The 27,028-nt window shown below is 37.3% G+C and overlaps 1 protein-coding gene across 6 annotated transcripts in view; it reads left to right on the top strand.

The window, feature by feature from the left end:
- The window catches only part of nuf (rab11 family-interacting protein nuf), a 417,911-nt gene that overhangs the window by 305,889 nt on the left and 84,994 nt on the right, over positions 1 to 27,028 (top strand). For 4 of the 6 annotated variants that reach the window (XM_081754028.1, XM_081754027.1, XM_081754032.1 and 1 more), the window contains 4 exons: positions 827 to 1,161; positions 7,581 to 7,679; positions 11,928 to 12,023; positions 19,478 to 19,522. In XM_081754028.1, the coding sequence (XP_081610154.1) occupies positions 827 to 1,161; positions 7,581 to 7,679; positions 11,928 to 12,023; positions 19,478 to 19,522 (575 nt within the window). The remainder of the gene's footprint in view (positions 1 to 826; positions 1,162 to 7,580; positions 7,680 to 11,927; positions 12,024 to 19,477; positions 19,523 to 27,028) is intronic. The other 2 variants (XM_081754029.1, XM_081754030.1) reach the window with 2 other exon arrangements.

Raw genomic sequence — 27,028 nt, 5'->3', positions numbered from 1 at the left:
AATTGTGTTATTGTATTATCTGCAATATATTAACATAATGAGTAAGTGAGGTAAATACAATAACAAAAAATTACAAAATTTATGCCTTCCAGATAAAGCATTTAACAAATGAATTAAAGAAGTCAGGAATAACAGTGAAAAAACATACTGTAAACGTTATAGTGTATTTCAGAGCCCACAAAACTGACTTAAGCAAACGTGTCTCCTTGTAAATAAGAAAGGTTGCACATTTCATACTATCACCATCTGACCAGTTTCATGATTAGTAAATTTATTTAGTTGCAAATCAATTCATTTTTTTGCGTTTGGGCTACAAATAGTTCAAATCCGCTACTTTTGGAGCACAACCTCGCTACTTTTTAATTTTTCAGATCTGGCAACACTGCTTGTAAGAGTAACTAATTGAAAAATTCACAGATGGTTTGATTCAATTCATAAACATCAATTTTTTTTTCTAATTTGGTTGAATTATTTGGAATGATGTTAAACTAAATCATGGTTGTGCCTCTTGGTGATTGCTGTTGCTTTACAACTGCCTTAACACAACGTTTTATATATATTAGTTATATGTTAATAACTAATATATATAAAATGTTAATATATGTTAATTGGTATATATATATATATATATATATATATATATATATATATATATATATATATATATATATATATATATATATATATATATATATGTGTGTGTGTGTGTGTGTGTGTGTGTGTGTTACTAGAAAAACAATACATGACATCTCATATGAGTTAAGGTCATTTGCTTTATTTATTTACATGATTGGATGATGTTGATCAAAATATTTTTGTTTTGCAGATCTCGGAGAAAGAGACTACGCGGTATGACGTAGCATCGAAGTCTCTGTTGCATCGAAACCACGTCCCGCCACTGAAGCCGTCCAACCACCATCATCACCACAATCATCACCAACACCATCATCCTCACCACAGTCCCCGTCCACCACCGCAGTGCTTCATCACCTCCTCACCACGGAGTCTTTCGTCCGAAATGATGTCGACGAACGTCGATCCCGGGTACTTGGATGCATCACACGAAGACAGCCGTGGTAGTCCTCACAGTTTACTCACCGACGCCGACTCTGCCATTGGAGGAAGTGCATCGCCTGATATGAACGGCAAAAGCAACAACAGGTGTGTATCTATTATATCAGCTATTAGGGGTCTCATCAGACCAGTCCCAATTTTTCAAATATTTTTCAACCTTCTCTGTAACTATATTTATAATCGAAGTGTAACATTCTCTATAATTATACAGAGTGATTTTTTAAAAACTCGCGGATTTCATTTGGGTCTAGAATTTCTAACTGAAGTCCGATTTTCAAATGGTTTGTGGCAAATGATAAAGAAAGGATGGGAGATTTACAGGATTATGTTTACTGGTTTAAATTAATCCGGGTTAATATCGATTACACCTATTTTTTTTTAGAAAACACTATTTACAATTAGTAAAATTGTGTTGTCAATACGTTCACTATTGCCAAATAGGATGTCTTCAAACAAATGGACCTCGTTTGTTATATCAGTAGAAAAGGGGCCATTACGAAAGAGTCGGAGAAATTTTCGAAATGTGAGTACGGAGATGGATAGAGAAAATAATATTTTGATCTAAATTTATGTGAGTTTCTGACAGATTGTTTCCATATAGACGACTTTGAAATGTTCACTCACATATGAGAGTACGCTCTTCCATTACTGGTAGTACTCTGTGTGACGACCAACACTCTTGACGATTACCTGACAGCGCACTTTCCACTGGAAAAGGTTTCTTCGCAGACGTAGGCATACAAAGGATATTTTTATTTCATTCTTGTTGGGATGCTCCTAGAGGACAAAAACTGCGCGCAACTTCTTGCGTGAAGAAAGGTAGTTTTAAAAATTCAAATATACAGCATTTCTTTGAAGTGATATCAGCACTCTTCACAGTGGGAAGTCAGTGAAGGGAATAGCACGAATCACTGTCGTAGCTTCCATTCATTTGTGGAATGCCGGCGATGATTTAGCCGTGTGACTGGATATCTTATCATAGTGCAGTTCAACCTGGTTAGTGTCCGCTTCATGCGGCGTGGGAATTATAAACACCTGTCAAAACATGGAAAATCCAGCCCCAATCATGAAACTGCGAGAATCCGTTCGGTTTACTTACGAACATTTTTTTCAATGACACTTACGTACGTAATTGCTCGAACCTTTCCACAATCGATCATATACCGGTATATCTACGTCTCATCAAAGATGACTAGAAACTTCCACCGTTCTTCCGTCAGGTGGTGTTCGTATAGTTTTCGGCAGTTGGTTTTCTGTTGCACGATATGGTTAGCTTTCAGCTCATAAATATTCGCGTTACGGACGACCATCTTGAGAAGTAAACTTTTGTGAACGGTTAGTTGAAACACACGGAACCGGGTGGCTACAATACACTGTATCAGCGAATTCTCTGACGCTGTCAATGTCTTAAATCAGTGTAACATTGATGGTGCCATCTTCACTGAAGTCTGGTTCGGATGTGGCTTAGTCGGGATACTGAGTCGCGCTGTATAAAGTGACACTATGGCACTCACAGTGAAACCTGTGTTCATGGCACTTTTTACTTATACTGGAACAACTGAAACGTGCACCGGAAAGTGCTACAATTCCTAGAATCGATTCACTTTAATCGCTGTTCAGGACTCGCTGTTAGATTTCGCACAACACGACTACTTTGCTAGCAAACGCATCATACACTACTGCCTCAGTGGTTCAACTTTCGCGTAGCATACCCTTTGTACTTCGTCTATAGAAACCTAACAGCCTCTGCAGGATAAATCCCTTACACATTATTTTTATCTGTATACAAAACATTGAGACTTGCTACAGAAACCACCCACTTTTCTTTACGAATCTCAATTCAAACATTTTGTGTAGAATATACATATTTATTTACCCTAACGACAAATTAACGTTACTGTAGGAATTAATTTGTGTCAGTCAAGAGAGGAAACTTTAAGCCTGTTTGTGAGAGCATAATACTCCCTTTTGAAAGGCCAGGTAACGCCACTGTTCTTGGAGAAATAAACATTTTTTTTCTTTGAGTGTGAAGGCTAAAGTGCAAGATCTGTGTTTGAGAGTAATCCCAACAATTTTCTCTCTGTGGCTTAAGGGAAACAGAGCAGAAACTCTTCGAGAGTAGATGTTTCGACTGACCTTTCAGAATAGAGAGTTGGATGCCAATGCTTGATAATTTCCATTCATTCTTGCCACATAAAAATGAAACATTGCAGCTGTGAATTGGTCTAAGAAATTAGTACGCTTTAAAAATAACGTTGAAAAAGAACTTTTCTTGAATTTTGACAGTGAATTATCCAACGGCATTCCATTATAATTTTTCAATTTTTCACTTTTCCTGTATTTTAATTCGCTTAATGTCAAAATACCGACACCATCTTTGTGTTTTAGCCTATTCATTTATAACGTGTTTCCTGTTTCCAAAACGTTTCTTGTCCATTTTACACACCTTTCGGGAAATCTTGTTTTTCTTTGTTATCTTAATTAGTACATCTGAGAACGAGTCAAATAAGTTTTGTAAACTTTAAAATAAATAAATGAACTATTAAAAGGATAAATCAGCTGAAATTAACAAAGCAAAAATCACGGAAAAAAAATAATAAATTCCAAAAAAAAAAAAAAAAAAAAAAAAAAGTGGACAAGAGACGTTTTGAAATTGGACGGCTCATATGAAGAATACAGCATCTTTGTGTTTTAGCCTATTGATCTATACGAAGAATATACCATCTTTGTGTTTTAGCCTATTGATCTATACGGAGAATATACCATCTTTGTGTTTTAGCCTATTGTTCTATACGGAGAATATACCATCTGTGTTTTAGCCTATTGATCTATACGGAGAATATAACATCTTTCCGTGTTTTAGCCTATTGATTTGTACGGATAAATATTTTTATCTTTTTCTTGGAAATGAACGGGATTTTTTATGGTTTGATTTGACTGATTTCTTAATTAAATCTTTTTCCATGTCTTTACTATCGAGAAAAACGTGGCATATAAACACACAGCTGATCATTCCATTTATATAATATATGGTATATAAACATAGTATCTGGTTGGGGAGAACGGGTGTGGTTTATAAGCCTCATTTGACTTTGATTGGTTAAGTAAGCCATTCAATATTGAATGATATGAGCGCTGACCCTCGAAGTCCGAGGGCATCCGAGTCTCCCAGAATGTGGATATATTTTCTTGAATATGTGACAATCGAGCATTTATCCCTGAACGTCCCTATCTTTCACCAAAAAGTTAGGCAGAAATAGGCGCCGCTGTCCAATCATAGGAGTGGATGGCCTTTTAGGTGTTCACTATTTTTGCATCCCTGATTGTCAACATGAAATGATTAATAATCACATCTATAAATATAATTTTAAAAAATTCAATTTGACAAAAAAAAAAAAAAAAAAAAAGAAAGAAAAAATTAACTACACTTAACGAAGAAATAAGTAAAATCACATCATTCAAATTTTAGTTTATTTCAAAGTGAAAATGAAATTAAATGAAATCTTACAGTTTAACGTCTGTTAGGCTAAAGGAGACAGGTGATTAAGGCAAATGAATAATGATGGAAAAATCAGTGGAATGAGAATGGGGGAGGAGACGTTAGTACCCTGAGAAAATCCACGGATACGATGTTGTCCACCACAAACTTACTTGGCCGGGGATCGAATCAGAGACCCCTCGCACCAGAGGGAACTACTCTACCATTGAGCCATTATTTCAAAGTAAATAAAAAATGTAATTTTCCTTCTGAATCAATGGGCCAAAAAGATCAAAGATGGTTACTCCACACCGTTAATTGTCTGTTTATAAAGCTGGAAAGAAAAATACACTAGTTCTCAAAAATATTGCTAGAGAATTATTTTCGTAGTATGGGGGAGAGAGATCATTTTAAAAACTGGTTTCGGGAACTCATAGTATAGTGTTACCCATGAGACGAGACTACACTGTATTTTAGTGACGAGGTGCGAGACTAGACAGTACTCTTCTAATAGAAACAAATATTCATTTTGAGAGTAAAAGCGTTTTCGAGACGAGACAACCCCAAAATCTAGTCTCGTGAGCAATACTACGAGAACTAATTCTATGGCTCAATACCACGTTTACAAAATCTCTCCATTGACTTCTGTTCTTAGCTAACTGGATCTAGTTTCTACTTTGTATTCCTATTTCCATGATATCCATCTTAATATTGTCCTCCCTCTTAATATTGTGGACGGAGCGCGGTGGCTCAGTGGTAGAGCGTTCACCTCTGGTGCTTGGGATCCCTGGTTCGATCCCAGCTCGCGCCGTATGGACTTTGTGGTGGACAAACACCGTGCTCGTGGGTTTTCTCGGTGTTCTCCCACTTCCTTCATTCCACCATTTTATTCCTTTCTCATCATCGCCGTCTGCTTTAGCCTAACCAGCATATGCGGAAAATCCCCCTCATCCCCCCGGTAATTCGCACCCTGTGTGTTATAAGTAAAATATTGAGTATAGAAAATGTGTTCTAGCAGTGAAATTGTAAAGATCATTTGTGATAGTTAAACAGTGCATTGGGCATAAATTAAGAATAAAAATGTATTAGAGAACGCAAGTAAAAGATTTTGGTTGTAGAGAATCTTTCACCAATTTAACTATTATTCATAATTTTAGGCTACATGTAATTAACCACACTATGTACTGGCGTATTTCTACTCATCATAATGAATAATTTAACGAGCGCCTATTTCAGTATCAATTTCATCAAAATAAGTCTCCATGATTTTTGTATAGTATCAATTTTTAGGTCTATAAAGAAATTAGTTTCTCCGCTATTTTGTCGAAAATTACGGATGAGGTTTGACAGTTAACTAACTAACTAACTCCATGGCCTGTGAAACCCGGAGGTTCAATGCCGCGTTCACAAAAGCTCTCCACTGACTTCTATCCTTAGCTAACTGCATCCAGTTTCTACTTTGTATTCCTATCTCTGCGAGATCCATCTTAATATTGTCCTCCCATCTGTGCCTAGGTCTTCCTAATGGTCGTTTTCCGATTGGTCTTCCAGTCAAGACTTTGAAAGCGTTTCTACTTTCTTCCATTCTAGCTACATGACCCGCCCACCTGAGCCTCCTAGACATGATGACCCTAACAATGTTTGGTAAACCGTATAAATTGTGTAGTTCCTCGTTATGAAGTTTCTACCATTCCCGTTCCTCTTGGGTCCGAATAGTATATTCGTCTCACAAGGGCGCTCACCAGGGAGGGGGGATAGGTGGGGCGCTCGCCCCCCTCCCCTAAGAGGAAATTATACTTGGGAATATCGAAAACCCAATAGATTTTTTACATTAGTTACAGCAAAATTTGAAACTATATTTGAAATGTCGCTTATACTTGCCCCCCCCCCGTGGAAACCACAACATGGGCGCCCTTGTCGTCTTCTCAGAGTAAGCGACCGTGTTTCGCAACCATGAAGAAGAACAGACACGATTATCGTTTTATATATTTTAAGCTTCAAGTTCCTCGACAGAATTCGTGACAACAAAAGATTTTGAACTGAATAATAAAACAAATTTTCTGCTTTCAGTCGACATTTAATTCCTTCATGGATATAGTTTTGATCTGTTAACACTGACTCTAGATATTTAAAAGTACAAGTATCTACTGTGTCGAAAGTATTAATTGATATTTTGACGCACCCACAATTTGCAGTATTACACAGAGAAAAATCCGTTCTCCGAACAGCGGTATATTGTACAAATATACGGTATCCTCTTGCTTACTATAGAAATCAGTACAGAGCATACGTTATCCGTATGCTACATAAGCACTGCCCTTAGATATTACATCATGCCGTTGTAGGATCTGACATCTAACAGTTTTCCGTATATCACATGCATATACTTATGTTACCTTCGTCAGTTATATGTTATATACGTTCATTTGTATGTGAGATCCTGACCGCCTACATTGTTTCATACGGAAAGTACGTATAGATGGAACACTTATACAGAAAGTATTATAAAACATGCGTTTTCAGTAATACGTCTGCTGTACGTTAAATCCAAAAACTACAGGAATTACGCATGTAACCTATCTTTTTAAGTACGGCACCTACATTTTTTTCTCAGTGTACGATCCCGACGAACTTCCATGTATTTAGTTTAGTATCAAAACATTCGGTTTAATTAAATCAATTTGAGAAGCTAATGCTTCGTATACTTACTAATTTACACGTTATCTCCTCTTCAATGGGAAGGTATAAGTATAAATATTAAATATTATAATTATATATTTTTATGAAATACTGAGAATTAGTAACGATAAAATATTTCATGACGTCTCATACATACATTAAGAGTGAGTAATGTATCTTTGGTAATATTAAACTTACGTTCATTCCTGAAATGAATCATGTTTCTTCCTTAGATATTATCTAATCAGCTCTGCTGATAATTAACTTATGTTTTACAAGTATTTAAATAAATAAACTCTTTCGCTTTTTTAAATCACTGACGAAAAAAAAAAATGTTTCTTTCTGACAGCCAATGTTCGAGTATGTCCGACGGTGAGAATTATGAGTGCTACGGGGAAGGTGTCGAATTAGAATTTGAGACAGACTCGAATGGTCACAGGCCTTTGGGGTAAGTATTTTTTAAAAAGTTTTTTTAAAGTTTGATAACTTGTCGCTTTTAATATTTGAGTAACGCTTATTCATAAACAAAACTGGGCATTTAAAACTTTTTCCTGTTTGGATGTTTATTTTATATATATATATATATATATATATATATATACAGTGGAATCTCATTAATTCGAACTTGGATAATTCGAAATATTGGATAATTCGAACAGAAGTTCATTCCCCTTGAAAACTGTATTGAAAACAATATTAAAAAATCGTGGATAAATCGAACTTTTGAACCTATGTTTTGGATAATTCGAAGTAAATACAGTTGAAAATTTTTAATGTTGGACAGATGCAAACAGAGAAATACAGTTTTAACGTGTTTTCAGTTATCCAGATGCAGCCATAGGGAAGAGTAATACAAAAGATAAATAGAAAATCTATGTAATGATAAAGATGAAGGTGAGTTGGGGAAGAAGCAAAGATAGAGAACGCGTGCCAATCTCATCTTGTTTCAGAATTGCTTGAAAATTTAAGATGAATAATTGATAAAGTCAACCAAATGTTATTAATATCGTATTCCACGCAATACATGAAATTCAAGATTTATTAACCGTACAAAAACAATCAAATTTAAGCAAATGAGGTTTAAGACTTCTTAAAAGTGAGAACAGAACATTCATATTGTTACTGGTGTTTAATTGTTTGGGCTATTCAATGTATGTTGTAGTGTGGTACGTAAATATATTTTCCATTATACACGTAGTTTGTATTATGTGGAGTCAATGTCGTTTGTTAGTTTGCGGTATTCGATCACCCAAATAATAAGCTACTTTAAAGATAAAGTCTGCACCGTATGAATATGGTTTTGATGCATATATAGGATTCATATATATATATATATATATATATATATATATATATATATATATATATATATATATATATATATATATATATAAATCCTATTGCATACAGTGCATTCAAGAAGTATACAGACCTATCTAAATGCGATTTACGTTGAGCGATTGCATTCCGTCCGCAGGGAGTGGTCTTTTCCACAACGATTGGTAATCCTGTGTGGTGTGCAGTATGTTTTCACGAGACAAATATTTATTTTTTTCTTTTGCTTGTTTTTTATAAGTGAAAGGAGATAATGAAATGATAATGTTATTCTACAACAGAAAATATGAATTTGAAGAATCTTCAGTGTTGTCATCCATAGAAATTACAGTGTTGGCAGAATAACATTTCTCACAAAATCTAAGTTAAGGCAGTGACTAGAGGAACGAACTCAACTGCATTTCATTACGTATCATGTTGTTTTGGTATTCTGTGAACTACTTTTTAAATAACATTATGATTTAATTTTAATAACTGTATGTTAAAACTATTTTGTTTATTACAAACTAAATACAACTATTATTTGAAAAATAGTTCACAGGATACCAAAACAACATGATACGTAATCAGGGCCGTGCCGTGGGGGGGCGAACGGGGCGACGGTCCCGGGCGCCGAAGTAAGGGGCGAAAAATTCGGGAGAAAAAATGAAAAAGATAGGAAAAATTGTTTGGAATATATGTATGGGGCGCCGTCGTATACTCTCGCCCCGGGCGCTGATTTTCCACGGCATGGCCCTGCACTTAATCAAATGCGGTTGAGTCGTTGCCTTAAGTTAGCTTTTGAGGGAAATATTATTCTAGCCACACTGCAATTTCTATGGATGACAACACTGAAAATTCTTGAGGGTCATATTTACTGTTGTAGAATAACATTCTGTATGATTGTGGTAAGTTGTATTTCATTATCTCCTTTCGCTTATGAAAAACAAACAAAAGAAGAATGGTAAATTTTATATTATTTTTAGTATGGCGGGCTCTTAAGACGAGAATACGTGTCCTGATCATTTTGCATTCATCGCGTTTGGGCAATTGAGACCATATATTTTCATTTGCGTTCAGAATGGTGTTAACTTTAGAGCAGCAAATATTTGTCGTTAGTCTTCCATGAGCTTGCAAAAACCTGTTTTTTTTATTACATTTCCAGTTATACCTGTTCCTAATCGAAATAGTGTAAGAGAGCTAATCGAAAAATTACGAAGACTGGATCGGTAGACTGTGAGCGAAGTGGTAGGCCTAATCAGTACTCGGAGAACAGAAATTACAAATCATATCAACTGCTTATAGTTTGAACTATATTACGTTTCTACACGGTTGCCAGATCTGAAGATTAAAAAGTTGCGAGGTTGTGCTCCAAAAGTAGTGTATTTGAACTATTTGTAGCTCAAATGTAAAAATGGATTATTTTGCAGCTATACACTTTCACGAATCGTATGTAAGTTATCCTTATCGACTTAATGGAAACACATAGAGTTGGAAATACATCAGATGTTATATTTGTTGGCCGTGATTATGTGTTAGGGTAAACTTCATACTACGTCAGGACAGTAGAATAACATTATGCAATGAACTGTGCAGTCGATGTTAGTATAAAATGAGCAACCTCCCTGACTTCCTAGGAGACATATTTGTTTAATTCAGTTTTGTGGGCCATGAAATACACTTCACAAGTCTTTTCACTGTTTTTCCTTACTTCTCTAATTCATTTGCTAAATTGTTTATCTGGGAGATTTATTGTAACTCCAATTACTCATTATGTTAATATGGGTAATACAATAACACAATTAAATTTGCGATGTTCTCGTTTACATAGCTCCGTATCACTATAAGCCTAGGCATTAATTGAGACGGCAACACCGTCAGTGGTATTGCAACAGCCAAGAATGTTATAAAATAGAGGATCTGCCCATACAACAAAATCGTGAAGCCATACGTCACAGCTTCGCCACACCTACTCTGCCCACTCCGCGCCACTAAGCTCGCAATGTTTCGAGCCAACAATCATGGCGGAAAGGAGAGTAGCCAATCAGACGTGCCGGCTGAGACGATGCTCGATTGTTTTTCGGCTTCATTGAGTTCATATAATGAAGATACGTATGGGCAGATCCTCTATTTTGTAACGTCCTTGGCAACAGCGCAAACTCAACAAAAGTCTAGTGTTGCCAGATCTTGAGATTAAAAAGTACTACAAACAAGAATTGAACTAGTATCGAATATGTTAGTTCTAGTAAAACTATTGTTTATTGTGGATATAGGTATAATATTAAACAATGAGAAACTTTATTGTATTATACAGGGTGTAACAAAAAGGTACGACAAAATTTCAGGCGTGGACTCCTTATGCGTAGAGAAACAAAAAAGTTCATATGAGCATATGACAGGAAATGCATCGTTACATGAAACCAACAATTTGTGATTTCAAATATGAAAGCAAGAAAGTAGTGTATTCTGAAGATTTATAGCCTGCAGATAATTAAAAAGTAGCGTGTCGCCCAATTTGAAATTTTGGTAACGAGGCCACTTAAAAAGTCGCCCAACCTTGCAACACTGATATATCTTTAGGACTGTGCAATATTTATTGACCAACTTGTTATAACTCTAAAGAGCCCCATATCTTTAGAGTTGGTAACATCCTAATGAGTTACTGTAACATGCTTCCTGTAATAAGTTACTCGTTATTATCCGAAATAATAACCCATTAAGTTGAATTAACGCGTTAATTAATCTTCAATAACAATTATAAATTTTATATAATTAATGTAAAATTACTCAGCTAAAATAATATTCGTAAGACTAACGTAAGTCGTAGTAAAAATATAACTATTATTATTATTATTATTATTATTATTATTATTATTATTATTATTATTATTATTATTATATCTATATGGAACAGGGGCGGATCCAGGACGGACTTCTGGGGGGGACGGTGGGTTGTAATACTGCCACTTAGAGCTACTTTTAAGAGTTCCAAACTCTGGGATGGGTTTTGTTTATATATAAAATAAGAAAAAGTTTCCACTTCTGGGAGGGGGGCAACCGCCCCGATCGTCCCTCCTGGATCCGCCCATGATATGGAATTTGATATAGACTACTCAGAGTCTACGGTTCTGCAAGTCTGCAGCCCTACAGTTTACGATTGTCACATTGTCCAACCAACTCGAAAACTTTGTTCGATAATAACTCAAGTTGTGTCTATGTTATGTTATTATTTCTTTCGGGGGCTTCTTTCTTCTTTAATAACAGCATGTTTGTATTATGTGTGTGCATATTAAGGATGCTTCCATTAATGTTTTTTCTTTTCTTTTCTTTTTTTTTTACTGCTGCTGTGTCTGATGTTTGTGTTTCTGTGTTGTGTTTCTAGTGATGAACCTGCTCCCGGTAGTCGAAGTCCGAACCAAAGAAATTTTTTGCAAAGAAACACGTGGCTTAGGACAAGCCTACGCAGAACCCCTTCCAGGTACGATACCGATCTTCTTAATGTAGCGTTAGTTTGGTATGTTTTTATTTATTTATATTATTTGTGTACTAACACACTGTTGTACAGTAATGTTCAAAAGTAATTAACATCAAGCTTCTCGTTTTATAAGGCCCCTACTCACTTCACTATAGTGTTTATATATATAAAGAAATAAGGCTGCTTTTACTTGGGACACGCCTGCTGGACATAAGACTCCCTATTTTTAAGACGTTGACACACACTTAGATACAAAAGGTGATTATCATGCTACGACCATCTTTATCTCCAAGTTTTCCCCAGATATACAGGATGGCCCATTATTATGTTTATGATGTTTTAAAAAATGCAGTAAAGAAACTAGCAACATAATTTGAACAGAAAATTGGACATAAACACTTTATTCTCTTACATTTCCTTATAAGAATTTTAATCTTTGTTTTCCATGGCATGGTCCATTAAGAGTCTTCATCCCGGCGAAATTTAAATACCGCTAATTTTACAGTAATTATGTGATATCTTCAAATAGATAAAAGATAATCGAAATGTGGAACAAGAGCGCCCTAGACAATATTATTTTACATGACAAACCGTTATCACGACTCACTTATCTGCTTTCCATTTCGAGCCATTTTGAAAATCGGTATTTATTTTCGCGTTTCTAAACAGCTGAAAACGGAAAGCCACTAGGTGACTTGTGATAACGGTACCTCACGCAAAATAATATTGTCTAGGGCGCTCTTGTTTCATATTTCAATTATCTTTTTATCTATTTGAAGATATCAGATAACTACTGTAAAATTAGCGGTATTTTAATTTCGCCGGGATGAAGACTCTTAATGCATCATCCAAATCGATGCATGCCTGGAGACGGAGAGCAACGTTGTCACAAGCATCTTGACAGACTTGTACTGGTATCCTATGAAACTCTTCTGTGATAGCTTTCCGTAGTTCGGACAAATTGCTTATGTGATGTTGATACACTTTGTGTTTTAAAACACCCCATAAAGAAAAAAGTCGGGTGGTGTTAAACCGGGAGATCGAGCTGGCCACTCCACAGACCCACGTCGACCGATCCAGCGATTCGGGAAGGTTTCGTTCAGCCACTCTCGCGCTGGTATGTTGTAGTGTGGCGGTGCTCCGTCTTCTTACCGTTTTCCCACTCTTGGGCCTAGTTAGCCTACCGTTTCCCATTCTTGGTCCTAGTTAGCCTAGTGTTTCCCACTCTTACGGCTAGTTAGTCTACAGTTTCCCACTCTTAGGCCTAAAGATATCCCACATTCACTTAATCCCTAGTCTTTCGTTGCAAGCGCTGCTATCGGCTGAAGGAATTCCACTCGCTTTCTCTCGCTTAGCAACAGCTGAACCCTTATTGGCTCAACGCATGGGTGTGTGAGGGTGTGAGCTTTAGTTCGCATTTTTGCCACGGCTCAAGACATTTTGGCAGCATAATAGTTAGCTTACTGCATCCCACTCTTAGACCTAATTAGCCTACAGTTTCCCTACTCTTGGACATAGTTAGCCTACGGTTTCTCACTCTTTGGCCTAATCAACATACAATTTCCCACTCTTAGGCCTAATTAGCCTATCGTTTCCCACTCTCGGGCCTAGTTAGCCTACTGTTTTCCACCCTTGGGCCTAGTTAGCCTACTGTTCCCCACTAGAGGCCTAGTTAACCTATCGTTTCCCACTCGCAGGCCTTGTTAGCCTACCGTTTTCCAGTTTTGGGGTTAGTTAGCGTACCGTTTCCCACTCTTGGGCCCATTATTTGTGCTTGCGGGTCAGCCACGCTAGGAAGGTTAGCATGAAAAAGATCAGCATTTCTTTCTTGGGAATTCGATATTTTTTTCTCTAGTTCATTACTACCAGGGAAGCAAGAAAGTTCGTGCGCTTTTGAACCACTTCCGCTTCCATTTGGCTGCTGCGGCGACATCTGTCCTCGTAGCATGAAAGTTTTGACTGTTTGGGAAAGCTTATTCATTGACGCATCAGCCACGGTGAATATAATAACGCATTTGTCAGTGTAGTGTGTAAAAATCGCTCGTGATCATGTCAGTGTCAAATGAAGTTTTTAGAGCTTGTTTGCTTTACGAGTTTAAATTGGGGACAAATGGTGCAGAAGCAGCTAGAAAAATATGTGTTGCGCTCAAAGAGGGTGTAATAAGTAAATGTACAGCACAAAAATGGTTCCAGACCTTTTCAACTGGCGACGAGACCTTTCAAGATAAGCCTCGCTCTGGGAGGCCTAAATCAGTGGATATGGACCACCTGAAGGCCTCTATTGAAAATTATTCCAGTCAAACATGTGAGGAACTTGCTCACCAATTCGAGGTAAGCAGGAAAATTATTCGGGTAAGTCTGCATCAGTTGAGGAAGACCTGAAAACTGGGTCAGTGGGTCTCTCACGAGCTGACCGCTATGAGCCAAGTTCTAAGACTGAATATCTGTTCATTTTTGTTGACGAGACACAAAATCTGTCCAATTTTGGACCGTATAATAACTTGTGACGAGAAGTGGGTCATGTATGACAATAAAAAACGGTCATACCATTGGCTATCACCGAATGATCCGAAGCCTTTGACTGCAAAACCGAACATCCATCAACACAAGGTTTTGCTTTGTGTTTGGTGGACTACAAACGGTATCGTGCACTACGAATTCTTGGAACGTGGTAAGACAATTACCAAAGATGTGTACTCATCACAACTGAGAACGGTAGCCACCAAACTGACCCAGAAACAGCCAGCACTAGTGAACAAAAGAGGTGTGCTCTATAACCAGGACAACGCGCGCCCTCACACCGCAAAACAGGCGCTGGAAGTAATCTCAGAACTTGGTTGGGAGCTTGTATCTCATCCTCCCTACTCCCCAGATGTCACCCCTTCGGATTGCCATTTATTCTTGGCCATAGGCAACTTTATGCGTGGCAGGCAGTTCAAGACTGAACAAGACGTCAAAAATGCAGTTGCTGAGTTTTCCGAGTCTCGGGAACAAATATTCTACAAAACTGGCATTTACAAGTTTGTTGAGCGCTGGGAGAAGGTTGTAGAAGCAAATGGAGGCTATTTTGCCGAATAAACAAACCGTTAAAACCCTGTAATTGACAGTTTTCTTCCATAGTATAAAAGCGCACGAACTTTCTTGCTTCCCTGGTATAATACATTTAATGTAAGAAATTACATGTTGGGGTACAAAGTGATTACAGTGCAACAAATGTCGACGACTATAATGTAAATGGTTGTGATCAATACTATACATATTTTACCTTCAAGGGGTTTGTGCTTGTTTTCTATATTTTCAACCTCCCTGCTGGTCAAAATGTCTATAAAATATGGAAACAATTTCAGTATTATGGTAAAATCATCTGTTTTCCTTTGGATAATATAACGCTCCACTGGATAAGGTAAGTTGTGGAATGGCGAGCACAATCACCTGATCTCAATCCAATAGATTTTTCAAAGCTTATACCATAAAATATGAGACTTGGGTCGTCTCCGAGAGGGGATGATCACACTAAAAGCATGCTCTGAATGTTGAACAGAACGCATAGACATATCATGAAATAACTGACAATATATGTTGAGGTTGTCAGTGTGTGAGACACATGTGTTACACTTGCTCCATTCTCTCTCTTTTTCCAGATTTTATAACCATGCGTTTTTATTAAATACTTGACCCCTGTGTTTCCAGAATGTTATTTGTTTCTGTAATTTTTTTTTTTTTTTTTTTTAAGAATTGTAAATAGAAAATTGTAAGCCGAGGTCTGTGAATAAAGTAATGAGACTCAATGGTTACCTTTATTTATACTTGTAATATACCTACACTTGCACTCTGTCGCCTTTAAAATACGAGGTATATCCGGAAAGTAAGTGCCGCTTTGAAAAAAGTATTAAAACAGATTTGTTCGAGCCAAATTTATTTTTACAAACAATTTTTCGATATAGTTTCCACCAATGTTCAAACACTTGTCATAGCAGGTGACCAACTTGTCCAAACCTTCCTCAAATAAACATTCCGCCAGTGAAGACAACCATAACTCCACAGCGTTTTCTGCATCGTCATCACTTTCAAAGCGCTTACCGCCAAGTTCGCGCTTCCAAGTGCAGGAAGAATCAGACGGCGCCAAGTCGGGGCTGTACGGCGGGTAGTCAAACTCTCCAAACCAAACTGTCGGAATAACGTTTAGGTGGCACCAGCAGTATGGAGACGAGCATTGTCATGAAGCAACACAGCTCCTTTACTGAATATTCCTTTCCTTTTTGTTTTGGATTGCACGTGAAACTAGCGCGCATGCGCGGAGCGCCAATACTGAGGCTGCAGTGGCGTTCCAACGAAACGGTGTGTACTTGCTGGACATTGGCGGAATGTTTCGTTAAGGAAGGTTCAAACAAATTAATAACCTCCTCTGACAAGTATTTGAATATTGGTGGAAACTATGTCAAAAAAATAGTTTAATATGTGTTCTTTCATATAAAAATAAATGTGGCTTGAACAAAACTGCTTTAAAGTTTCCGGACACGCCTCGTCGTTTCGTTGAGTGGCCACTTACCGATGGACACGTTGTTTCCAATTTTCATAACAATGCTGGAAGTGGGAAAGGGGATGACTTTCAGCTGGTTGGTTACAGCTGGTTTGATTTTTTATTTATTTATGACGGGCTTTCGGTATGTTTTCACAATCGAGAAAAGCAAGAAACCGCCGGAATTCGAGTCAGGCAAATACAAACGCTGAGAAAAACAGGAATGGTTTGCCGTGCCAAAATTCCACAACCAAAAGTGGAGCATTGTCATGATTCAAATTCAGGTGATTGAGATGTCTTGCCACACGTGAATCGTGTAAGAAGTTCACAGTAAAAATGTCTGTTGATCGTTTCGCCTTGAGATCCGAATTCTTTATGGACAAGGCCTCTACTCTTGAAAACGAAATGAGTGCGATTTTGATTCTTGATTTGTTCATTCGGTCTATTTGCGACCGTGGCGAGCTGTGAATGTGTCACTCTGCACTTTGTCGTTTCGTTTCGGGATCGCACTCAAAGATCCAAGGCTCGTTCTCTCCAGACCGAAGCTCATCTTCCACTGATTCACTGCCTTCGGAAAAAGACCAGTTAAAACACTGGGGATCGCGACAAAGCAGCATCGCCATAGGCCTGATTGATTCCTTGGTCGCGTTGTACCCGACATGGGACACCGATGCTCGAAACATTGTTCGCTTACTTTCTTGACGCGACACAACTCATTTCACAAGACGATCTCTCCCACTTCGCCTATTAACACGATGGACTCATCACTCACATTGAGTCTTAAGGTTAGTGTAAAGGGGCAAGTTTTGCCAATAGATGTCACTACAGTCTTCGTATCTCTCCCATGTATTTTTTACCTTTCACGAAAATTTACAATTTCTTTTACAAATTTCAACCTAGAGACTTCAAATTTTTAGAGAAGGTACTTCGTAACATATTAAAGGGAACAATCCGTGCCGATTTTTTAGAATTTTCTTCATTGTTGAAACAGTTCGATTGTTAGAGGTTTGGATATCCATTTCAACAATCAAGTGATTTCAACAATGAAGAAAATTTTAAATAAAATATCGGCAAGGATTATTGCCTTCGATAGATTATGAAGGTCCTTTTCTAAAAATCTGAAGTCTGTAAGAAAAATCGTGAATTTTCGTGAAAGATAAAAAATACATGGGAGAGATACGAAGACTGTAGTGCCATCTATCGGCAAAACTTGTCCCTTTAAACCAACGTTAACGCGATATTTACAAGTGCGCGCTGTGGAGCGAGATGCACAGCGTTGCCAATTCGTGCGTTCTGACTCCAGTCTCATTATTTTATTTACAGACGTCGTATCAATATTGGTAATTTTTAGGTAAAAATTCCTCAATAGGTGGTACTATAGTCTTAATAGAATTAGATATGTCTTGAAATGGAGGCAAAGGTTCTTGACATTTCGAACTGATTCAAGATTATTTTTAAGTAGAATAGAGGTTGCATGGTATAAGAGATGTTTTCATTACATAAGGGGGAAATCAGTCTTCTACCTGTCTTTCTCGATTATTCAAAGTTTTTGATAAAACATATTCAACAAATATGAGTAATTTTCGTGTGAAAGCATGAGTGGGAACCTTCGCTAATATAATTCAATCAGGGTATCTATCGGTCACGAAAGTCACGAAAGTCATAAAAAAAGTCACGAAATCAGAAAACGGTCATGAAAGTCAAGAAAAAGTCACAAAATTTAGCTTTTGGGTTACAGTTTTTTTTTTTTTTATCTGTACAAATATACGTACAGACTGGAGACGTTTATTCTATAAAACGTCAAAATTCACCACCAAAAATGTCTATGGTCGGCTTTAGACGATACCAAATCGCAAGCAAAACATTCTTCTATCGCATGCATGAAAATTCGGCCTAATTTGCACTTAAATTCGCTATTCAGAATGTTAGGAAATTTTATGGTTTGGTAAAGAAAAGGTCACGAAAAAGTCACGAAATTTCATTTTGGAATTTGAGTAGACACCCTGTCAATGATTCAATAAACCCTTAAGGTACATCAAACTAATTTTCGCAAATCCATAAACATCCTATAATCCATCAAAAATAATATTCCGATTCTACTGCAATGACAAGGGACAAAAAAAAAAAAAAAAAAAAAAAGTTCACTACAACTAAAAACAGAGATAAAATGTAAATCAATGGGACACTGGGACAAGACTCTTCAAACTCGGACAGTGCCGCTCTATTTCAAATGTGCCTCCGCTGGTGCTGCTGTCGATGTGTGCTTTTCCATACCTCCTTTCCAAGAGAAGGAACAAATTGCTGTGGCCGAGATCTTTCAATTATTGGATGCGGAAGCGTTGCCATAATGAATTATTTCACAGAGTTCGCTGTGAACTGTCTCGTTAGCCATTCTAAGTAACCTACGATCTTCATTCGTCAAGCTTAAACGACTGAATGACAAATTGGCAACACAGCTGAGGTCAGTCACTTTTTTTCCCCAAAGCAAAGGGAGGCTTTTCTCCGTCAGAGGGTAGCAGGGGTGGGGACGAAGTATGTTTCACATATTTTCCGAGGACACACTTGAAGTAGAAAGGCTCTAGTTGATAGGCCTAACCTTTTGAAATCGGATGAAGACTTTGGAGACACCCTATAGATCTCAGCATTTCGAGCGGAAATACAGTATATTCACCATATGGAGGTGATTTTGAATGGAATTTATAGTCCTAGCTACAAGTACTTCCCTTCAGTCCTAACATTTTGTAAATACAAAACATATATGAAACTAAGTTGGCTTGGATTTTTCCCCAATATTTTGAGAGTTATGAACTTGTAGTATAATCTTAATTGAAAATCATTTCTACTTGGTGGTACGTGCCTACTTCAGGAATTTCTTTATTTTTTCTAGGGATAGGTAATGTTATTTTATTTTCTATTTTTCCTGTTTCTTTTTTCATAGCAACCAGGAGCATCTACCGAATAGGCGTTGGGGATCCTTCCGACAGTAAGACGTCATTTCCTTTTTAATAAGTTGAATAATAATAACAATAATTAAAAAAATCGCTTCTTCTTCTTCTTCAATTAACTGTGATTTCTTTCAGTTGAATTTCTGTGGTGGTTGGAGCGAGATGCTTGGTAGAACGTAGAGAGCAGCAGCCTTGTAGTTATAGCACTATTTAAAAGTACGAGGGTCATTTCAAATGCTTCACGAATTTACTTCTGCAAAATGCGGGAGTAAGTCATAAAGTCAACTTTCGCCTCGAAATAATTTATTAAAGAACTATTAAAATATATGGCGCTTCTAAATGTAATCGTCTCCTCTTTTGCTTCGACACATTTATTCCAATGGTTATGTATGAAGTTTTGATAAAGATAGCCTGTTATGTCTTGCTGAATTCTGAACACAAAGAGAAATACACAGACGTATTTATTCTTGTATTCTGTGTTGAAATTCAAGTTCTATGGGCAACAAACAAAAAATAAATAGATGCACTTCCCTTTTAGTCAAGGAGTTAATTATATATATAAAGCTTCGCTCAACCGGCTCTACATCTAAGGATTGACATGGTAGAATGGGTTATACATAAACACCCTGTCACGTCAATTTTTGGTATCATTGACTTTATGGACGCCATTTTTGGGTTATGATCACGTGACTTCGCTCACGTTCGGGACTTGTAACTTTAAATCTAGTAGAGCATTTCATTGTCTTTCATTTGGTGCCAAAATTATTTAAATCGCTCCATTCTAACCGGAATTATGTACATTTTAAGCCAACGACTCCCGAATTTGACCACAGTCACGTGATTAAAATACAAAATGGCGTCCAAGAAATTAGCGATACCACAATTTGACGTGACATACTACCTATTCTCTTTCCAGCCTTAGAAAAAAGTTGATGTAAACAAACCCACCTGACTATCAGTGGGTCGATGACCAGTGATTGGTTGTTGGCCTCACTGCACTAGTATCCTACCGCAATATAATCCCTACTAAAATAATAATTTCAAATAAAGATATCTGAATGTATCCTACATTTTGTGATAATAAACGCAATATATATAATATTTAACAACAGATGTAACTTCATTTCAACCTCACACGTATTTGAACATATAGTATTTACTGCGCATGCGTATGCGTTCGCGCGCCTACCCCACTTATTTAAAATTATTGTAGAATGCAGTTTCATGGCGACGATATGTGCAGTAATCCATTTTCGTCTCGTGTTATAAAACACAAAAGAGGACAACAGGAACAGACAACAATCTCATTTATATAAGGGTTTAAGAAAATGCATATCTCCAACATAACAGTAGTTAGTGTTAGTGCATTAATTATTCACCAACCAACGGTAGCCTTACACTTTGGAAATTATGCGACGACAGTAAGTAAGCAGACGATCTTGCTGTTCATCGTCTCTCGCTGCCGATGCACGTGTGAGCCGCGGAGTATTACATTTTGCTTTGTTTACGTCTACTTTGTTCTAAGGCTGGAAAGACTTTAGGGTGTTTATATACAACCCATTCTACCAAACTGTGGTGTCAAACCGTAGATGTAGTGTGGGTTGTGCCAATTTCTTTTTTAGAGCACTTTCAGATATTAGCTCCTTGATTATTTATTCTAAGTTGAAATTCGATTCTTTGAGTTTTTCAGGTCCTTTCATGCACAATGACACAATAGTAATTTTTGAAACTTAGTATTTTTCAAGGTCTTGCATTCATAACAACACAAAAATAACTTTCGGTACTTTGAATCTTTGTCACAAGAACGGTACGACCACAAATGTCCGCCAATGTCCTCATATGTCCTACATGATTGTCTACCCCCTCCAATATCATACTCACAAGCTTTACCGTTCCAAGTTTATTTGGTAGTTGCCACACTTTTGGACCTCCCTGTATATGAGTGATCCAGCATAAATAGAGCTAAATACCAAACAGCAGATCATTGAATAAGTAGAGAGTACGTGTCATGGCGTGTTCTAGTACCGTCATCTAAATGGATACTACTTTCTACATGGGATTTTTCAATTTTTGAATATTTTATATTTCTGGGGAATCCCACGAAATAGGATGATGACAGTGAACTAAGGGCACTATTTTCAATTATGAATGGGACACCCTGAGAAGTACAAACTACCAAAAGTTACGTTTGTACCTTTCTTTAACAATGAAAAATTCTGTTTCAGTTCCAGTCGAAACGCATGTGGTTCGAATCTCACGATAATTTTGAAATCCAGCGTCGATAGTGAAAAGATCGGAACGGAGATATTAAACTGAACTAAACTTAAGATAATAATAATATATGAATGCTTTCAATCGTGCCACACAAAATGGTTTCTTTAGCTCTGGATAGAACTTGAAATCTGATAATGGAATTTTCGTCAGGACTATAAGTACTTGTTATGGGATTAAAAAAAAAAAGAAAGAAAAAAAGTAAAATCAGGAGACTGTCCGGTCTAGTGCTTATGCTAACGTATCTTGCTGCAAGTTCGATAGTACCTCGGTCGAATGGTAGCTTCACTTAGACAGGAACTTCGTTTTGAAAATTTCAGTCTGTACAAGTAGCATGCAGCAGAGGCGTAAGCAAGAAGAGGTTTCATGTCTTTAACCCTTCCTTTGAGCAAGATATTGAAAACTAAACATTTACACTATATATATACAGGGTGGTAGGTAACTCCACCGACAAACTTTGGGAGACGATTCCTTATACGAAAAAAGCATGGCCGAAAAATGCCTCCTTTCAGAGTTATGATCCATTGAAAATTCGAAAAATCATTTTTTCAAAACTCTCTAACTTAGAAACTATAGGACCTATCCCAAGCGGTTTAACCCCTTCAGTGTGGGTGGCGTATATATACGCTTTCATTTTGCTTTGGCTATTTTGTATTGCGTATGGCGAATATACTTGCCTATAATATGAGTAATGTTATCCCGTCAATATTTAGCTAGTTTGCGCTTAGCTGGTTTCAATTGTTGCTTAATTAAAAGAAGAAGAGGAAAAAGAAATAAATTAAAATAGAGTTTGGGCTTCGTCAAATACAGTTTTCATTCTTTGTTTTGTTTGAGACCAGACAGCACAGTAATGACTTCAAAACGATATTTCAACGATGCTGACATCGAGGAAGAGTTATTAATTAGTGATTCTGATGTAAGTGATTTTGAAACAGATTTAGAATCAACATCCAAAGTTCCCCCCAAAAACCACACTTTTTACAGCGGTTCGCAAAATTACGCACTGAAGGGGTTAAGGAATTACAAAGGAACTAGTATGTTCTCTATCTAAATATCCATGTTTTACCATCTTCCGTTATCGGTGAAAGGAATTGTGAAAAGGAAGTTGAAGTATAGGGATACTCCCTTAAGTACTAATGGTGCATTCGTTTCGCTGGTACCGGTGAATTCTCAAACATGGATATTTAGATAGAGCATATACCAGTTCCTGTGTAATTCCTTAAACCGCTTGGGATAGGCCCTATAGTTTCTAAGCCAGGCTGTTTTGAATCGTATATTTCGAATTTCGAACTCTGAAAGGAGACGTTTTTCGACGCATGTTTATTAGAACTTTTTTCTTTCATTTCGTATAAGAAACGGCCACCAAAAGTTTTTCGGTAGAGTTTCCTACCACCCTGTATATATATATATATATATATATATATATATATATATATATATATATATATACGCGAGGGGACAGTGAAATAGTTCCCGGATTGATGTTGCCGTTTCGGTATTAGTGATCCAATCATAATGAATCTTATACGGTATAGTCCTTAACTTACCTACTTATGAATTTAACAAGTGTGAACAAGCCATGGCAGTCAGTACATGAATAACGTATAGCTGAACAGACGAGTGTGTGGTGATCAGTTCGAGTAATGTCGCAGGAAATGTGCTTCGATAGCCTTAACAACATCTTACGGTGGGTGACAGTGCTTTAAGGGTCTTTACTACAGCGAAATTAAACTGCCGCAAATTTTAGCGTTTTTCTGTAATATCTTTAAACAAATAAAAAATATTCTAAAAACAGAAACGTAGTGAACTAGACAATACGATTTTGCATGTGATACCGTTATCACAACTTATCTATCTGCTTTCGATTTGCAACTGTAGCTACATTTAGCATTTTTTTTTTGCGGGTTCTGTAAATAGCGGCATACTAAAAGCAGATAGGTGAATTGTGGTAATCAATCACATGCAAAATCGTATTGTCTAGTTCATTACGTTTCTGCTTTTCGAATATTTTTTTTATTTGTTTTGAAGATATTACAGAAACACTCTAAAATTAGCGGTAGTTTAATTTCGCTGTAGTGAAGACCCTTAAGGAAACAGCGCCGTACCCGACCCGATTCGCAACTGTACAAGAGATCAAAACCAACACGACGCCTGAACTTCGGGAAGACGCCAAAAGAAGACTTTCGTCTGTGTTTCCACCAATGGCAGGAGCAGTGTGTGTGTGTGTGTGTGCTCCGAAGGCTATTAAGTAAATGTGGACTTACGGTGTTAGTAAAAAGCTGCAACAAAATTCCGGGAACATTTTCACCGCCCCTCGTATATATATATCACGCGTATCTCGAAAGGAAATGGAATTTAATGCTTAAATACACACTCTTGATGAAATTCTGCATACGCCACTGACACACAGTAATAGATATCATACTCAATGATCATGTGCAGTTATGCCTAATGGTATCTCGCAGGTTCGCGAAAATAGGTCTGATTATACACAGTCCGCATGTACATAGTGAGCAGTTTTGAAATGACCTTTGTATTTTAATTTTGGTTTCTGTGTTTGTTTATTTTTTAATTTTTATTATTTTAAAATAATAGAAACACTTAACAATATACATTTTTTAAACATATATTTTGATGCACTAATAATAGTAGTAGTTTGTAATACCATTTTTTTTTAATTTTTATTTTATTTATTTTATTTTTTAAAAATTCTAACATTTGATGTTTAGGGTTCCGGACTACTTGTAAATACGGTCAATTCAACAATAGTAGCAATTTAATTGTATCCTTCTTTATTGCAATCACTGATAGTAATAAAATTTTACGAACAATTTCTGCATTGGCGATGAACAAATAAATGATTGCGTGATACTTCCAACTAGTTGTCGTTTCAGATTTTGCCAGGAAGGGAGGGGGGGGGGGAGACAAGATTGTCCAGTGACATAAGCGTTTCACTTTTTTATTAATACAGAATTTATTAGAAATTGTCTTTCTCAAACTCAGGGGACATCTCCCCTCCCGTTATTAAATGACGCCCCTGCTTCCAATAAAAGCTGTGAACAGTGTCTTCTTCTTTTCCTGTTATCAGAACATTAACCAATAAAGGATGTGTACTTTTACTTGTAGGCAGAGGTTTAAGTGTCCCATGAAGAAGCTAATAGTCCACTAAAATAATCCTAATTGGTCCAAACCTGTGTTAGCTGATAATATATACTTTCACTTGAATTTTTTTCATCCATACGCCAATGTGTCTGAAGCAGTAATTTCCAGTTCTATGCTCCGTCAAGTCACAGTTGGCTGCTGGTATTCTCACTAAACTACACACAGAGAGGAAGGAGAACCAGAGGACCTATCCTCATAAGGGCTTGGGGGGCAAACGTAAACTCCTCCCAAACTTAAGTTCAAATTCATACACATGTTTATATACTCATACAATCCTATTTCCAGGTGCTCTTGGCGTTAAAATAATGCAAGATAAATGCAAGATAGTTGCAAAATACAAGATCAGTGTAGTTACACGAGTTTCAGTTCACAAACGTTCAATATGGCCTCCTCGGGCCGCATGGACACAAATCAAGTTGATAGTTGAATTCTTTCCACACCTTGGAACAGGCCCGTATCCACGGGGGTCTAGGGGAGCCCCTTAAATTTTCACTGGCCCCCAAAAGTTTTCACAATATGCTTGAAAATGAGCTATAATATGGTGATAATATAGTTGGATCGGCCCCCCCTAGCTTCTACAGGCCCCCTTCCTAAATTTTTGGGTTGGCTACCGGCCTGCCTTGGAACATTGACAGGAGTTTAGCAAGTTGACTAATGATTGGCGAGAGATCTCACTTAGCGCTATTGGAAGCCCCAACCAAACAAAACCTGAACACTCCCTCTTCTGAACGATAAACGTTTCATTCAAATACCATTAACCGTTTTCAAGTTATAATACTTTGAAAGCAGACGTAAACTTATTAAAAAGTAGCGTCTTATTCACATTTTGCCGGGCGGGGGGGGGGGGGGGGTTGGAGCAAGATTAGCCACCGACATAAGTAATAGTAGTAGTAATAGTAATGTGTTTCTCAAACGATGATTCCTCCCTGAACTCCCCAAATCACGTCCCTATTTAGAGCTATGCTGTAGAATAAACTACATTTAAAAAATAATAATTTGCTGTCAAAAATATAATGTAAAAATAATGATATGACTTAGATATTTAAAAATGATCGAAAATGACTGATATTAGTGTCGAATCTATAATTTTCGGAGTCGCTGATTCGAACAGTGACACTTCCGATGCCGTTTAAAACTGAATTCAGCCCCGCAACTTGAGGGAGGAGTGGAGATACATAAAATGTTAGAAAATGACCGATATTAGTGTTGAATCCATAGTTTTCGTGGTCGCTGAGATGAACAGTAATACTTCCGATGCCGTTTAAATCCATGCCGCAAAAAACAAAACTATATTTCACGGGTACGAAACACATCAGATAAGGAGTTGTGCATTTGAAATTTTTATTTTAACACAGCAAAGCAAGTAATCGATGCTAGTATATAATAATACTTAAAACAAATTTGTTGTCTCTTTGTCCTGGCACCAGTAGCGTACGCAAGGGAGGTCAGAGTTTAATTCGTCTTTAAACATGGATATTTAAAAATTACGCTCGCGCGCAAGGGCGCCCATAAGGGGGGGCAAGGTGGGGCGCTTGCCCCCCGTAGAGAAAATTTTACTTCGGAATGTCGAAAACCCAATAGAATTTTTCGTATAGTTACAGCAAAATTTGAAACTATATTTGAAATGTCGCTTTTTCTTGCCTTCCCCTTGGAAACCACAACATGGGCGCCCTTGCCTGCGCGTATCCTCAAAGCATATGAAATTGAATGTCCTTAATGAGACAGTGTACGCCACTGTTTCAGTCAACTAATCTTTGATTTCGGCTTCAGTTAAAAGGCTAACATGAATAACAATTCAATATACTGTACATGTGACCAGAAACTAGTAATTTGTTCCACTAAAAAAAAAAAAAGTAATTTTCGCAGCGATTCCTCAAATTAACTGTAGTTGCGTGTTTGTAATTGATGAAAATGTATGCTGATGCCATCTATGAATGATTCAGAGAACGAAATCGATCAGTTGAACTTCGCTCGCGTGACGCACACGACGAAACGATTCCGCGCGGAAGTGAAAGCAAAGCTCGTGAATCTGTTTCCCAGGTAACCACGCAGCGCAGGTTGTTGTAAACGACGCCGCGGGGCGTTCTCGCGCTGATCGGCGCGGGCGGCGT

This window comes from Thermobia domestica, chromosome 3 (assembly GCF_964235325.1).
Source record: "Thermobia domestica chromosome 3, izTheDome1.hap1.1, whole genome shotgun sequence".
Lineage (NCBI taxonomy): Eukaryota > Metazoa > Arthropoda > Insecta > Zygentoma > Lepismatidae > Thermobia > Thermobia domestica.
Note: the sequence above shows the minus strand (reverse complement) of the source record. Positions and strands in the feature narration are given on the sequence as shown.